Source organism: Aedes albopictus, chromosome 3 (genome assembly GCF_035046485.1).
Source record: "Aedes albopictus strain Foshan chromosome 3, AalbF5, whole genome shotgun sequence".
Taxonomy (NCBI): domain Eukaryota; kingdom Metazoa; phylum Arthropoda; class Insecta; order Diptera; family Culicidae; genus Aedes; species Aedes albopictus.
In genome coordinates this window covers 129,151,857-129,168,713 of record NC_085138.1, presented here as the reverse complement: position 1 = coordinate 129,168,713, position 16,857 = coordinate 129,151,857, and the positions used below count along the sequence as shown (strand labels likewise).

Here is a 16,857-nt window from a genome sequence, read left to right as displayed (position 1 = left end):
GCGGAGCCAAAATTCATTTTTTGTATTTTATGTACAAATATAATTCTTATGCAACATAGTTAGTAGGGGACGGAGCCAGGATACTCGTGGCAGCTCGAGATTAGTGGGTCACATATGCTTTTAGGATGGGCGTGGTAAGGACTGGGGGTAAGGGTTCTCTGAAGCTCATCCGGAAGGTATAACGTAATGGCGAGTTCGTTGTCTTCATAGTGATTCAGCACCAGATTGTAGCGGGCTTTTCATCTGTCGGATGGCCAGGAACAACACAAAGACGAAAACAGAGAAAAAAAACTGGGGGAGAAAACACAAGAGAATTAAATCTTTATACAAGACAAACGAAGAAAGTCGTAAATGCATAGCATATAAGTGACATCGCAAGTGCCCAACACATCTCTCACAAGAACAAAGGGTTGTCTACCTCGGGCCTCAAGGGTATCCAAAAGTAGTGCTCTGGAGGCGTCATTATCCGGGCATTGCCAAACTACGTGGTCGATGTCATCATAACCGGAACCGCACTTAGTACAAACATTGCTCAACGCGAGGTTAATCCTGTGTAAATGCGCATCTAGCGAGTAATGGTTGGACATAAGCCTTGACATTACGCGAATGAAATTTCGACTTACATCCAAACCATGCCACCACGCTCGCAAGGAAACATTAGGAATAATAGAATGTAACCACCGTCCCAGCTGGCCATCTCGCCAATCATTTTGCCAACTTTGAAGAGAACTCTGGCGAACAAAATGGAAAAATTCATCATGTGAAATTCTTCTATCATAGATCTCACCTTCCTGAGCGCCCACCTTTGCGAGAGAGTCCGCCTTCTCATTGCCATAAATTGAGCAATGCGAGGGGACCCATACAAAGGTAATCTTTGTAAGAAAGTAAGATGGATGTTTTACAGGTTTCATCGACCGGAGTGCCTCAATAGAACTAAGGCTATCCGAGAAGATGAAGAAATGGTCTACGGGCATGTTGGAAATCATCCCCAAAGCGAAGTTGATTGCTGCCAGCTCAGCAACATAAACCGAGCAAGGTTCCTGAAGTTTGCGGAAGGCGGTGGAATTTTCATTGAAGACACCGAAACCAGTGGATCCATTTATGCGAGATCCATCAGTAAAGAATCTCTTACAGGAATTGACATGTTGGTACTTTTCGTTAAAAATGCGAGGAATAGATATACATCGAAGTGGATCTGGAATTCCATGAATAGCTTGTTTCATGGACAGATCGTATTTAACAGAGGAACTGTCATTGGTGAAGTGTACACGAGGTGGATTATAACCTGGGAGGCTTATGTCAGATGACATGTAGAAAAGATAGATTCTCATAAATTTTGACTGAGTATTCAGAGTGAGCATTTCTTCGAAGTTTTCAATCACAAGTGTGTTGCTCACTCCACACTTAATAAGTAACCTTAGCGAGAGCTCCCAGAAGCGGTTCTGGAGAGGTTTCACCCCTGCCAGGACCTCTAGGCTCGCATTATGCGTTGAGTGCATGCAGCCGAGGGCAATACGCAGACAACGATATTGAATTCGTTCCAACTTTAATAGGTGGCAGTTTGCTGCTGAGTGGAAACAGAAAGAGCCATATTCAATAACAGAGAGAATAGTCGTTTTGTAAAGTTTTATGAGGTCCTCCGGGTGAGCACCCCACCATGTTCCGGTAATTGTGCGTAGAAAATTGATCCTTTGTTGACATTTTTGCACCAAATTCTTGATTTGGGTACCCCAAGTGCCTTTTGAATCAAACCAGACCCCAAGGTATTTCGAAGTCAAAGATTGGTCGATTTCTATTCCCAAAAGATTGAGTTTCAGTTGGGCTGGGTTCCGCTTCCTAGAAAACACAACCAATTGAGTTTTTTGCGGAGAAAACTCGATCCCTAAATTTCTTGCCCAAATGGAAAGATTGTTTAAGGAATTTTGCAATGGTCTTTGCAACATTTCTGCATGTGGGCCTTTGAGAGAAACCACAGCATCATCTGCAAGTTGTCTTAGCGTGCATTGTCCTTCCAGACAGCTATCAATGTCTTTCACGTAGAAATTATAAAGCAAGGGACTTAAACATGAGCCTTGGGGTAGGCCCATGTAGCTAATTCTGGAAGTTGTCAGTTGTCCGAGATTGAAGCTCATATGTTTTTCTGACAACAAATTGTACAAGAAATTGTTTAAAAGTCCGGGTAGTCCACTATTGTGCAGTTTTTCTGACAATATTTCTATGGAAACTGAATCAAAAGCGCCCTTAATATCCAAGAAAACTGAAGCCAATTGCTCCTTTTCCGCAAAGGCCAGTTGAATATCTGTTGAAAGCAACGCTAGACAATCGTTTGTTCCTTTGCCCTTGCGGAACCCGAATTGTGTATTTGAAAGCAAGTTATTCGATTCAACCCAATGGTCAAGTCGCGATAGGATCATTTTTTCCAACAATTTCCTTAAACATGATAACATAGCAATTGGGCGGTATGAATTATGATCAGACGCTGGTTTACCAGGCTTTTGAATAGCTATTACTTTGACCTGCCTCCATTCATGCGGAACGATGTTGTTCTCCATGAATGAGTTGAACAGGTCTAGTAATCGTCTTTTTGCGATATCTGGGAGATTCTTAAGAAGATTGAACTTTATCATATCGCGTCCCGGAGAAGAATTGTTTGATGAAAGAAGAGCTATAGAAAATTCCAGCATTGAGAATGGTCTGTCCAGAGAACCGCCTCTTGAGATTGATTCCCAAGAAATCGGTGGTGCTGGGACTGAGTCTGGGCAGACTTTTTTCGCGAAGCTGAATATCCAACGGTTGGAGTATTCATCACTCTCATTAGAAGATGAGCGGTTTCGCATGTTGCGAGCCACTCTCCAAAGCGTTGTCATCGAAGTTTCTCTTGAGAGACCCTCAATGAAGTGTCGCCAATAACTACGCTTTTTCGCTTTCAGCAAGTTCCTCAGTTGTCTTTCAAGCTTTGCGTACTCTTGATAAAGATCCGAGGTGCCATGCCTACGAAAAGCTTTGAAGGCATCAGATTTTTTAAGATACAATTGAGTGCAATCATCATCCCAGCCAAGTGTGGCTGGTCTTCTTTTGAAGGTTGCACCTGGAACGCGTCGTTTTTGTGATTCTAATGCACTTCTGTAAATTAGTTCAGACAGGAATCGATACTCATCCAAAGGTGGGAGAGGATTGGATGATTCAACCCCAAAAGATACCGCTTCTGCATACTTTTGCCAATCGATATTCCTAGTGAGGTCAAAAGGAACCTGAATTGGCTCGTCTGACCTTTCGTAATTATGTTTTATGGTGGTTATAATGGGCAAGTGATCACTACCATGAGGATCTTCGATCACCTTCCACGAGCAATCGAATGATAGTGAACTTGATCCCAAAGAAAGGTCAAGCCGACTTTCTTTACCGTCGGATGCAATGCGTGTCACTTCACCTGTATTCAAAACGTTCAAAGTGAAATCGTCGCACAAATCATAGAAAATAGCCGCTCTGCGATCGTCATATGGCTCGCCCCACCCAGTACCATGTGAATTCATATCACCCAGAATTAAAACTGGATGTGATAGTGCAGAAACTGCATTCCAAAGATGACGGCGGTTAATTGAAATACCTGGAGGAATGTAAACGGAAGCTACGCAAAGATCTTTACCCTTTACGTTTATTTGGCAGGCGACAATTTCTATGCCAGGATGAGTCGGGATTGGAATTTTATAAAATGAGTAACATTTTTTGATCCCCAAGAGTACTCCCCCGTAATGGTCATCTCTATCCTGGCGAATTATGTTGAAATCGTGGAAGTTGAGTTCATCTTCAGAAGAGAGCCATGTTTCACAAAGTGCAAATATATCACAATCTGAGTTGTGAATCAAAAACTTAAACAGGTCTAATTTAGGTTTTAAACTATGACAGTTCCACTGTAGCACAGTGATCATATCTTGTACCTCACTTGATGAATTAGCCATCGAAAGATATGAGCGAAGCAAGGAGGGGCCATGATTGTGTCAAATTCCGAAGATATTCTTCTACTGTTGGGATAAAAATATCAATAATGCCTCGAAGTGTGTCCGGAAGGCCGATGGCATCATATAAGCGATCCACAAGAACCCTGAAAGTTAGCAGTCCTCTTTTGGGTTTGGGAGGTTTAGTTGAAGTTCGAGGAGCTTTTGTAGCCTTTTTCTTGCTACTTTGTCGAATGCTTTTTTTTGAAGTATATTTTACAGTCGGAGGCGGATTCACTGGGTCTTTACTGCAGCATGGAACTGAGTAATCAGGGGCCTGTTTGTTCGGAGTTTTTAAATTTACTCCGCTTCCTTTTGTATTAGGCAAACTTTTGAGGGAAGATTTCAAAAAGACCTTTCGGCGCAATCCCGGGGAAGATGATGACTTCCTTTTTCCAGGTGCGTGTACCTCCGAAGAAGATCCACCCTCATCAGTTTCGTCATCGTCCTGATCATCAGAAGACAACTCGTGAAAGGGATTTTCAACTGGGACAGCTGATTCAGACACGGATTCTGGTGTTTTAAAAGATTTCACCATCTCCGCATATGTCTGTTTGGAGCGCCTTATGATAGAACGACTCTCATTTTTAATGCGTCTTTTATAGGCCGGGCAATCTTGCAAGTCATGTGGATCTCCGCCACAGTAGCTACACTTTTCAGCTTCCTGTGTGCAAGAGTCCTCTAAATGAGCCTGGTTGCATTTGCCACAACGGGGCTTGTTGTCGCAAAAGCTATCACTGTGACCAAACTGCTTGCATTTGGTACAATTGAATACCTTCGGCCTAAAAAGACGCACTGGGTAAAAAGCACCATCAATGACTACAAATTCTGGGAGGACGGAACCTGGGAAAGTCACTCGAAAAAACGCTGATGGCGAGTACACTTTCTCACTCCCTTCAATGGAAGCCTTAGACAGCCGCTTACAATCTAGGATTGCCACATCGGGGATAGATCTATTCTTAAAGCGTCCGAATCCGCTCTTGATGTCCTCGCACGTCAGCATTTCGTCGAGGATCTTCCCCTCCACCTCTACTTCTCGTGCCGGCACATAGATCGTATATTCACAGCTAAACGCTTCGTGCTGAGCAATTTCATTTGCTGCTTTGTAACTAGGTGCAGTTACACGCAGCTTGGTCTGTTTCACTTGGTGAATAACAGTCCCAGGATACTTACGCGTCAGATCTCGAGAGATTGAGAGTACATTCAACGGTTTGTTTTTGCGCCGGAAATAGACAACCCAAGGCCCAGGCGAAGATGGTTGGTAAAATCGCGTTCGAGCAATGATATCTTTTGGAGGCGTTTCGCCTCCATTTGAAACTTCCATGTGGGAATTACTATTCCGCACCAAATGAGAGAAAAGAAAATGCACCAAAGAAAAGAAAAAAAAAAACAAACCAAACGTCCAATACAATCCAAACTATTTTATGCCGAATGCGATTTGAACTTTGACGCACCCCAATGCATAAAACAGCTTACAGGGGGAAACAGAGGTGGAGCAAAAAAACAACCTTGAAAACAATACCGATTCGGAGAAGCGAGCGAAATTCGATTCAATTTGAATACAATGTTATACTTAGCCGTATGGACTCGATGTGAGTGTAGCAGCTGTCCGTTCGTCCGTCCTGTGTGTTGGCAACGGCTACCTACGACCGTAGGTAGTACTCGAACGAATAAAATCAATCACCGTTTTGAGCTGTCGGCGATTATAATTATCAGGTGGCACGATACTATGTAGAACTAAGTCTACCTAGTTCGCTCCCTTCGCAGGCGCAATCACCTATGGCACTTAAATTTGCACTAAATTAAACTTTTTACTCGACCAAAAACCCACGCGGGCGGTGGGGAAAAAGACCGAAAAAACTGTCTGCAAATTGTACCTTGTGATGAGACCGGGAACTTGTCGACCGACTCGTATAAGCGCTCAGCAAGGAATGAAATCATTCTTACCAGCTGCTTTGTTGGTTTTGAGCTGGTGAATGGCATCCTTAACTTCCCTCAGCGTGGAAGTTGGTTCATTTCCGTCCTCCGCTACTGGCGTCGTCGATTCCTCCGTTGCCGTGGGCTCCCGTGCCTACGTTCTCCACGCCGATCAGGTGCTGATCGAAGTACTGCTTCCACCTTTCGATTACCTAGCGTCCGTCCGTCAAGAGGTCTCCGTCTTTATCCCAGCATATTTAGGCTCGCGGCACGAAACCGTTGCGGGATGCGTTGAGCTTCTGATAGAGCTTTCGTGTTTCTTGGGAACGGCCCAGCAGTTCCATTTCTTCACACTCCGCTTCTTCCAGGCGGCGCTTTTCTCCCGCTTCTGTTTCCGCTTCTGTTTGTAACGTTCCACGTTCTGTTGAGTCCCTTGCTGCAGCATTACCGCCCTCGCTTCGTTCTTCTCCTCCAAAACCGATCTGCACTCTTCGTCGAACCATTCGTTCCGTCGATTCCGTTCCACGTACCCGATGGTGCTCTCGGCTGCGTCGTTGATGGCTGCTTTCACTGTACTCCAGCAGTTCTCTAGAGGGGCCTCATCGAGCTCGTCCTCGTCTGGCAACGTGGCCTCGAGATTTTGCGCGTATGCTGAGGCGACATCCGGTTGTTTCAGTCGCTCTAGGTTGTACCGTGGCGGTCGCCGGTACCGTACATTGTTGATGACGGAGAGTTTTGGGCGCAGTTTGACCAGATAGTGGTCGGAGTCGATGTTGGCGCCACGATAGGTCCTGACGTCGATAATATCGGAGAAATGCCGTCCGTCAATCAGAACGTGGTCGATTTGAGATTCCGTCTACTGTGGTGATCTCCAGGTGTAATGAGGAGGGAGGCTGTGTTGGAGAAAGGTTCTACGTATGGCCATATTTTTGGAGGCGGCGAAATCAATGAGTCGTAGGCCATTTTCGTTCGTCTGCTGGTGGTCGCTGAACTTACCAATCGTCGGTCTGAATTCCTCCTCCTGGTCTACCTGAGCGTTTAAATCTCCTATGATGATCTTGACGTCGTGGCTAGGGCAGTGATCGTACTCGCGTTCGAGCTGCGCGTAAAATGCGTCCTTGTCATCATCAGTACTTCCGGAGTGTAGGCTGTGCACATTTATTATGCTGAAGTTGAAGAATCGGCCCTTGATCCTCAACTTGCACATTCTTTCGTCGATCGATCACCAACCGATCACGCGCCTCTGCATATCACCAATCACAAATCAATGAGAGCTGTTCCCAGCTCGCGTGTGTTGCCGCAGCTCTGGTAGATGGTATGATTACCTCTAAATGTTCGCACCATGGATCCTGTCCCACACACCTCCTGCAGCGCTACGATGCCGAACCCGCGGTCCTTTAGTAGATCGGCGAGTATACGGGTGCTCCCAATAAAGTTGAGAGATCGGCAGTTCCACTTACCGAGATTCCAATCGCAAGTCCTTTTTGTTCACTGGGGTCGTTGCCGTTGATCTCGGTTCGTATTATTCTGTTGCTGATTTTCCGTTACAATGGTTTTTTACGGCTGGCTCGTAGGGCCTGACACCAACCCCCTACTTTCCGGATGACCATAGTGCACAGTTGAGCTTAGAGTCCTTCCCTGGCACTCGAACGTAGATCAGCCGCCCCTAACATGGGGATCAGACCCTGTTGTGAGCCGCTCCTCCTGGAGAACAGACGCTCAGGTTTTCCGAAGCAAGCCCCCCCTTCCCTGTCAGCCTACGACCAAAGTTCTTACCGGGGTTGGTTACCCGATCTTCCCTAAGGTTGCTCATAGTTTCCGGCCGGTACCACGAGGAGGTAGGGATAGGAGTTGCTGGACAGAGGCTAGTAGATCACAATGGGATCTGAATTTCGCAGCATACCAAGCCTTAACCGTGCCAGCTTCTTCTATGATTTCTGAAATTGAACCGAGTGGAATTTCTCCAAGAATCCTAGAGTATCTTCAGGGAACCTTCCAGTAATTTCAATCGGTATTCCTTCAGAACCATTCAGTAATTTTACTCTAGATTCCTCCAGAAGTTCCATTCGCAATTTCTCCAGTTAAAGTTTTCCTTGATTGAAACTGGAATTCCTTCCAGCATATCTCCAACAGATCTACCCGTGATTCCTCTAAGAACGCCGTGCGGGATTCTTCCAGCAATACCTTCAGGGATTCCTACAAGAACTCCTCTCAGGATCCCTTTGGAAACTGCTTCCGGATTTGGTTTAGGAGTTCCTTATGACATTCTCGCAGATCATCCCAATGAGTCTCCTCCCGGAGATTATTATGAAATTCTTCATGAAGATATTGTTATTGGAATTCATACAAAATTACTCGAGGAGATCCGTATGAAATTCTTCCATGAATTCATTATATTTTTACGGGAGTTCCTCGACGAATTCCTCATACAATTTCTTAAGGAATTCTCCCAGAAGATCCCTCAGGGATCCTTTCTGAGAATCCTATCAGGCTCCTCCATCAACTCCTTTGAGGATTCCTTCAGTGATTCCTTCTGGCACTTCAAGGGATTTCTTCCGGGATTTATCAAGGAGATCCGGGAATCCTCCAGGAGTTCCGGGAATCCTCCAGAAGTTCCGGGCATCATCCAGAAATTCATCCTACGTTATAGTTTCTTTTTGAATGTCTTAATTTTTTTCACAAATTCATTCCAGGACTCTTCCAGGAGTTTTTTCTATGATTTCCAGGGAGTGCTTGGTGAAGTTCTTCCGAGCATTTATTAAGGATTCCTTCAGAAATTCCCTCTGGAGTTCCTCTAGGACAGGGGTTTTCAGACCTTTTGACTCGCGGTGCTCTTTTAAGGTAAAGAATCCTTCGCGGTGCACCTGTTCATCATTGTCAAAGAACACAGATTGAAGTTTGTCAAAAACTCGGTCACATCTACCCTAGTGCATACATAGGGACTTGCTTAATGTATTATGAGAAGGGCTTGCATTTTTTGTCAGAGCTTATTACGAGTGAAACAGTTGTTCGACCCTGCAATCCGGAGCAACTCTTAGTAATCCTGAGTAACTATTTATGTTGGAACTCATTCAGAAACGTCTCTGAAATGCGGAAAGCCGGGCAATACTACTCAATTTTATTAGGCGTCATACCACACTATGGATAAAATGAGAGAAATCCAGAGCAATTGTAAAAATTAATAAAATATTTTAGTGCAAAGAATTAGCAATAGTTGAACAACTTGTAAGCTTATTGATACCTAGCTCCCTCTGATATTTTCAGGAAAAGTAACTACTATTGGCCAGGTGTACCTATTTTGGGCACTTGTCACAATAACTAAGACAATTGCATACCAATTGATTAAGTTTATTGTATAAAGTTAGATACTGTACCTACCTAACCGTGTTCCAAAAATTAGGTTGTTAGGTAAAAAGATGACTTAGTTATAACAGCAAATGCCCAAAAAGGTACACCTGCCCAAATGATACAAGACCCTACATCGCAAATGCATGCATGCATGATAGCTTTCTGAGAAAGTTGTTCATACATTTTTAACGAGAATGTTTTTAATTTCTCTCATTTTTCATCGTAAATACATGGAGCCATTTCAATACAAAAACGACACTTCCCCCTTCGCCGGCGAGAAACAAGAAGATTTTTCTGGTGATTCGTTGGAAAAGTTTTGCAGTGGACCTCCCTCATACTCATTTTCACATAAAGTATGTAAAGTGAAGACAGAATTTTCGCGTCTTGCGGTGCACTTGTCAAAGCTTTGCGGTGCACCAAGTGCACCGCGGTGCACGATTTGAAAACCCCTGAGAGGCTTTCTAAAGAGGATCTGTCTGGGATTCCTTCAAAAACTCTTGTCAGGATTCCTCTAGAAAGTACTCCTAAGATTTTTTCTGGGATTTCTTAAGGAATACCTTCTGAGATTACTTCAGGATATTCAAGATTCGTTCAAAATTCTTTCCCATTTTTTTTTTCTAGAAATTAATTCCGAGTTTCCTTCAGGAATTCCTGATAGGATTACCCCAGCATTTTTTCCTGACATTCCTCCAGGATTTATATCCGTAGTTGCTGCACAATTTTGTTCAAGGATTTCCTTCTGTGATTCCTTACGGAGCTCCATCCAAGATTATGTTTTCCTTCAGAAGTTCCCTCTGGAATCCCTTCTGAAATTCCTGAAAGGCTCCTCGAGAAACCCTTTCCAGGATTCCTTCGGAATTACCTTCTGGGACTTCAGGAGGTTTTTTCTGGGATTTCCATCCTAGATTCTCCTAATAGATTCCTTCAAGGAATTCCATGCGAGATTCCTTCCGGAACCCTTTCTGGGATTTCTTCAGCAATTCTTCTCAGATCCTTCTAGGAATCCTTCGAAAACTTCTCCAGGATTCTACCAGGAGATCCTTCCACGATTCTTTCAGGAACTACTTCCGGGATTGCTTCAAGAATTCCTTCTGGGATTCGTACGGTAGTTCATCGTGAACTCCTTCCGGGATTCTTCCAGGAACTATTCTCAGGATTCTTTCAGGAAATCCTTCCGGGATTCCTCATGAAGTTCCTATAGGATTTCCTTGAAGAAGTACTCCAGCAAGTTCCTTCTGATTTTCCTCCAACAGTTTGTTCTGGGATTCCATTTTCCCTGGAATAGCTTATGAAAACATTCCTAAAGAAGCTGTTAGAAGAATCTCGAATGGAATTTCTGGAAGATTCCCAGAACTCCCTGAGAAATCCCGGAAGAAATCTCTTGAAGTTCCAGAAGGAATCCAGACATCCTGGCAGGGGTTCCTAGTGGAATTCAGGCGGAACTTTTAAGGAATTTGAGAAGAAATTCCTGGATGGACCCCAGAGGAAACCTCCGATATAGCTCTGAAATAATCTCAGAAGGTATTTCTCAAAGAATCCAGAATAGAATCTTCCTGAGAGTCCTGAGAGTACTTCCTAGAGGAATACTGACAAGAGTTCTTGAAGGAATCTCAGAAAAAGCATTTGGAAGAACCCTAGAGGGAACTTCTGCTGAGATCCCAAATAAACCATAGGAAGCATTCCAATAAGAACCCCCAGTGAATCCCAGAGGAACTTCTGGAGGAGTCCTGGAACAAATGTGAGGAGAAGTCGCGAAGGATTTCTTTGAAATATCCCGTATCGGATAGAAGTTGATCTCTAGAATCTTCTAGGATTTCTTTCAAAATTCCTCCTTCCAGAGTCTTCTTCCCACGATTTCTTGCGGAAATGTCTCCTCAAGTTCTTTCAGGAATTCCTTGTGATAAAGTTCATCTTCTTCCAAGATTTGTCACTGAAGTTCTGCCATTTTTTTTCCGGAAATTGTGTTTTTAAATTTTGGAAAATTTGATGATTTTTTGATTTTATATGAAAGAGCACATTTTTCTGAGCCACTATGATTTTTTTCCAGATTTTTAGAACTTTATTTTGGTATTTAAAATCAATTTCAAAGAGATTTTTTGAAATCACCTTTCGACAGCCGGGCAACTGTTTGACAGCTTCACCTAGTACAAACCCCGACGAGAGGGGATTCGACAAATCGCTCTCATACAAACTTCAAATTGATTTTTAAATAGGTTTCCGGGCATTAAAATTCATGAAAATTCGAATTTCGGCTCAGTTTGACAGGCAGATTCAGATTATCGAATTATCACAACACCGTTAAAGAAGCCATTTCCTGGAGTTCTTTCGAAGGTTTACCTAGAGTTTCTCCTTTACTACCCATAGAAAATCTTCAGCCAGGAACATATTGTGGATATTTATGAATTCCTTTTGTGATTCCCTGACTGAAGTTGAGGAATTTCGATAGGAATTTCTGAATCTTACAGAGAAATCTGAGAGGAACTTTAGACCAAGCTCAGGAAAAACTCTGGCAGACATGGAAACAGAAACTATATGAATGTAATTGGAAAATGCGTAGAAATTCCGGTAATGATCTTGCAAACGTCATGCCCGGACATTCTCAGGAAGAAATTTCGGGATGAACTGCTTCAGAAATCCCTGGAGAGAGCCCGGGAAGAAAAGGGAGAGAAATTTTATTTGAAACGCTTGATGAAGCTTTTTTAGAATCCCACGCAAATCCTGGGATAAACTTTTTGAAATCAATCGCGGAGAGCCGCTAAGAGAAACCCTTGAATGACCTCCAGGATAATCTTGAAAGGGACTCCGGTGGAGATCCTGGAAACTTTAGAAACAGTTAAGGGGAAATCTCCGAATAAAATCCCGGAGTTCTGTTGAAAATCCCGGAAGAACTACTGCGTGAGCACCCGGCACTAAATCCTGAAGGGATTCCGGGATGCCACTTCAAATGAAATTCCGGATATCTAAGGATATATCTAAGGATCTCCCGGAAGGATTCCAGGATGAATTCAAGGAGCCATTTCGAATGAAAGTCCGGAATAAACGTCTAAGGATATCTCGGAAGTATGCCAAAATCCTGGGCGAACCCATGGAATAAATCCCGGATCAAGTTCATAATTATAATCCGTGCAAATCCCGAGAAACACTGGAAGGAATCCTGGTAAACTTTCCCATGGAATCTCGGAAACCTTGGGAGAGATCTCGGGAGGAACTCCGAAAGGAAATCCAGGACATTCTCTGGATTAAAGTCTCGGGGGCAACTCCTGAAGCATTCCATGCTGCGAAATCTGCAGGAAAAAATCCGTAATGAAATCAAGGCGCAATTCCGAAGCAACTCCCGAGAGGAATACCGGATGGAATTCTCAAACTCAACGACCACTTCCACTAAGTTCCAACTTAACGACCAGTTCAAATAACGCACGTGCTTCGTTCATCTCGTTCAGCTGACTGCAGCTTAACGAAACACCACAGTACACACAATAATACAGCATCTACTGTGAACCCACAGTTGATACCGCACCCTCCTCGGCTCAGGTGCACGTGTACTGGTGGTACAACCACCGGTCATCCATTCGCGCAATGTGTCGCAAACTGGTTTTGTTTACGAACGGTGCACAACGAAACGACGCAAAAACGGCTTCCCGCAGCCAGTGTGCGAGTCATCGGATCACATCATTCTGGATCGCACGAACACCAGTAAACAAAAATTCGCATTCTTGGTTTGACACATATTTCCCGACGGCAGTAGGCGACAAAGCCAGTCTGTTGATGTCTACGTATCGCATCGAACACATCGCGGAAACATCAGTCAGTAGTGTGTCAAATTGACGACGGGGACGAGAGTGTTTATTAGTGTTTTTGTTTGACGAAGAGTCATCATCGGAGCAGGTTGATGCAGTTTTCTTAAAAGACAGAGTCTGTCCAGCAGCAGCAGTGACAAAAGCAAAACAAATTGATTTTCCTCAAGCTGGACTATGGACGTGCAATAAATGTGCTACATTCAATCGGTTTGAAAACGATGAAAACTGCGGTGTTCATGAAAAACGGAGGTAAATTTGCTTCGGTAATTGATGTCGGGAAAAGCAATGAAAGTATATTGTAATTGCTGGAGAGGGACGTGTAATAGCAGGTGGCAGAATGTGTTATTTATCGATCGTTCGGTACACCGTAATTGGGATTGGCAAAGAGTGCGATAAGATAAAAGGACAATGGTTGGTAAATTTCGCAATACTACGAGTGATAAAACTTAAAACGCCTAGAAAGAGATATCACTTAGGTTCGCCTGTTTTTTAATAACTCGAAGAAACTCATTGGAGAGAAGTGATATGTATAACTGATCTTATTTTTCTCAATTTGTGTCAAAATGGCAAAACTCTCAATTTGTGTGAAAAACTCAAGAACACATTTTGATCGTGGATGAAAAATTTCGTTGGAATTGTTTGAATTTAACTTCTTTAATGGTTCTAGATACTACAGCATGCTTCATTCTCACAGGATAAGAGACATCTGTGCTATACCATGTTTCCTAGATGTTGTGATTGATGCTTTCAGCAATGGCATTAATAGTTTTGACAGGATAGATTTGTGAGATGAGATTAAAAATTACCAGTTCGTAAAACTGTAAATTTTAAGTTTTTTAAATGCACATTTATTCCTTGGATAATGGCAGGACTTGGAGACTCCTCTTTCGTCAACTGCATTGATTTTTTTGAGACGTGGCTAACGTTGAACACTGAGGTAGCGTCGAACCTTCGGCCACGAGACATCGGTAGTAGCGACGTTTAGTTGCTAGCAGAAGTGTAATGCTGTGTACGAATATTGATGTTGGTTGCATATACTTGAAGAGAGTGGTGGAAGCTTTTTGTGGAACTAGATAGTAGCTTTTTTTTGTTTTGCCTTCTAAACCATAGGGGGGAAATTTGCTCAACAGATACCCAAACAGGAAGGTCCAAGTAGTTTGGGGTTGAGGTCAACTTCTACCACAAAAGCGAAAGCCAGGACTATTCTCTCCTTGACCCACTAAACACATGGTCGCCAAACATCCGTTCGGAACAGCCAAGAAGATATTGCTACAGAGTGGGGCTAGTGCACATTGCACCTTCAAGGTTAGCTGCATAACCTGCAGCAAAGAACATCGACGACTCGCTTTGGGGAGTCCATCAAGACTCTGGCGCTTAGCCAGTTTCCCGAGTAGTCCTTACCACACTCCCCTTATCTTCGGAAGGCAGGCAAGGTCGAAACTACGCCTGCTTTTAATTGCACAGCAAGTATCAAGAACTACCTCCCTGCAGGTAACGTCCTAAAGTCAGCACAAAGAAGGACGTGCCGACATGTGGCCTCCATGTGCTCCCCCCGACCTTGCCAGGGACAGCTTTCCAGCCATTTTCCGTGTTCACGCGCCACCTCTGTAACTCCAAGACGATGTGGATGATAACCATTGAAGCAGCACTCCAGCCAAACTCATCACTACACATTCTCTGGAAAGATTGTCCGGAGTTGCAATAACCGTCTACAACCGGAAGGAAACCCTAGTGGATCTCAATGGTCATCGATGGGACTAGCCTCGCTTTGGCATGCATGGTCATGGTGGATTAGTGACCTGAAGAACGAACGGCCGCATAAGTCAGTACGGGATCCTTACGTGGATTGATTGGGTGCAACGTAGGACAGAGTCGATGCGAACGCTAGGCGAAACGGGCTAGCTGGATGACTGCTGGCGGGTCAACGGGGAGAGCTGTAAATAAGTGGTAGGAGCTCGATGGCAGAAGGTATTCCACAGTATTGTTACAGTCTTACGCTTTACGACATAGTTTACGACTCATTTCACCAAACCATCTGCAAATCTCACTTCTGTCAATTTCTGTATAGTCGTATCTGGTGGCTGTATTCCAAGCAAATGTAGCACCCCATCTGGTCGTGGAGTGAACCTCAGTAGACATAGCGAACAACCCAGTCCGAGTTTGCTGATTGTCATCGCTTTCTGGCGTCTATTGGAAGCTGTGCTTCAAACCGTCCTATGCTCCAAGCATATCGTTATATTCACCATTCAGATTCACCATTTGGCAGCCAGTACGTCGGAACCAAACTGCTTGAGTTACGGGTCCACAAGACTTCGGCGTACTTGTCTTCGCTTGTTTTAACGATAACCACATGACTCGATTATTCGGAGTCACGTTTTGAAACTGATAGCTAATCAAAAGGTGGAAGCAGCACAACGACGAACACCTGAATGCTGCGGAGAGCGCAGGCTCTGACTGCCGTAATTCTGCAAAGTGACGTAAGCGCCATTCAAAATGTCGATATTTTTTGGTATATTATATGTAATATCTGGTGTAAAAATAACACTGTGGTATGCCTGTTGTATTAGAATGCAAGATCTAGTCGTAATCTATCATCTATGGAAAGAAACTTAGAGGAGGAGCAAGAGTTTTATGCATAATAACCAAAAAATGGGCCAAAACTACCCAGGTAACCAATAAGCAGTTCGAATGGCATTAATTTGGCACTATATGCGCCATTACAGCAGGTCATTTAATGCTAATTTGCCCTATATGCGCCATGAGTGCTACTTAAATGCAGGTTTTGGCCCAATATACGGCTGATTAAATGCTTAAATTTCCTATCCCCCAGAATGTCAAAATAAAAACAAAATATTTTCCCTGCCCATTTTACGGCTTGCCTTTCTCTTCTATTTTTATCCTCACTCTCCTCTCTCGTGTGCAACTTTTGAGGCTTGGGGCACGTTTTGGAATGCTGTTGTTGCTTTTTTTGCTGGTTTCGACGAAATTGGGATTTGATCCCTCGATACTCGGGCTGGCGATGGTGCTGAACTACGCTACGATGTAAGCTATAGATGATTAGATAATGTGCGTTGGTTTTTTGATCAATTTAAAGCTTGAATATTACACCGGCAGCTGCTTCGTCAGATATTGGAGCATTGGAAAGTAGCCAAAATTATGGAAAATATTTGCCAAAGCATGTTTTTTTAGTTGCTACTCTATGAATGACAACAAGCGAATGATAATGGCATCTACAGCCGGGGCACGTAAATTAAAAAGTGGAAATATGTTGTGGGTTTAGCATCACTCATCTCACGTAGCAGTTTTATGGCACTAATGTAGCAGTTATGCTGCTTGTTGACCAAAACATACCGTGCATCTGAAATGCTACATAACCGCTGTCAGATTTTCAGTAGCATTTCAATGTCTAATATTGGGCAGTTTAGCAGTCGAACTGCTATGATACGGCAGTAAGCAGGTCAAATGCAGATATAAAACAGAAATACGGCTTATTCAAATGCTTATCGGTTACCTGGGTATCAATGTCGCTTACGTCACTTTGCAGAATTTGGGCAGCGGAGGACCAAGGCAGTGAAGGAAAGTTAAGGATACTATCCAGCAGCTCAAGAACAATAAGTCAAGCTGATATGCATGGTATCGGTGCTGAACTCATCAAGATGGTACCGGAAGAGCTGGCCACCCGCCTGCACTGGCTAGTAGCCCTGATCTAGGAGAGCGAATAGCTACCGGAAGAGTGGAAGAATGGTATTATTTGCCGCATCTACCAGAAAGGGGACAAGTCAGAGTGTGAGAACTTCCGA

General features: G+C 43.7%; 1 protein-coding gene across 17 annotated transcripts in view; it reads left to right on the top strand.

Moving 5' to 3' along the window:
- The window catches only part of LOC109622365 (TLD domain-containing protein 2), a 768,101-nt gene that overhangs the window by 572,473 nt on the left and 178,771 nt on the right, over window positions 1-16,857 (top strand). Inside the window, exon 1 of one of the 17 annotated variants that reach the window (XM_062860672.1) lies at window positions 12,764-13,306. The exons of the other annotated variants lie outside the window; for them this stretch is intronic. Within the exon in view, the coding sequence (XP_062716656.1) occupies window positions 13,276-13,306 (31 nt within the window). The 5' untranslated portion in view covers window positions 12,764-13,275. Of the gene's footprint in view, window positions 1-12,763; window positions 13,307-16,857 lie in introns of those variants that run through there. 17 annotated transcript variants of the gene reach the window in all.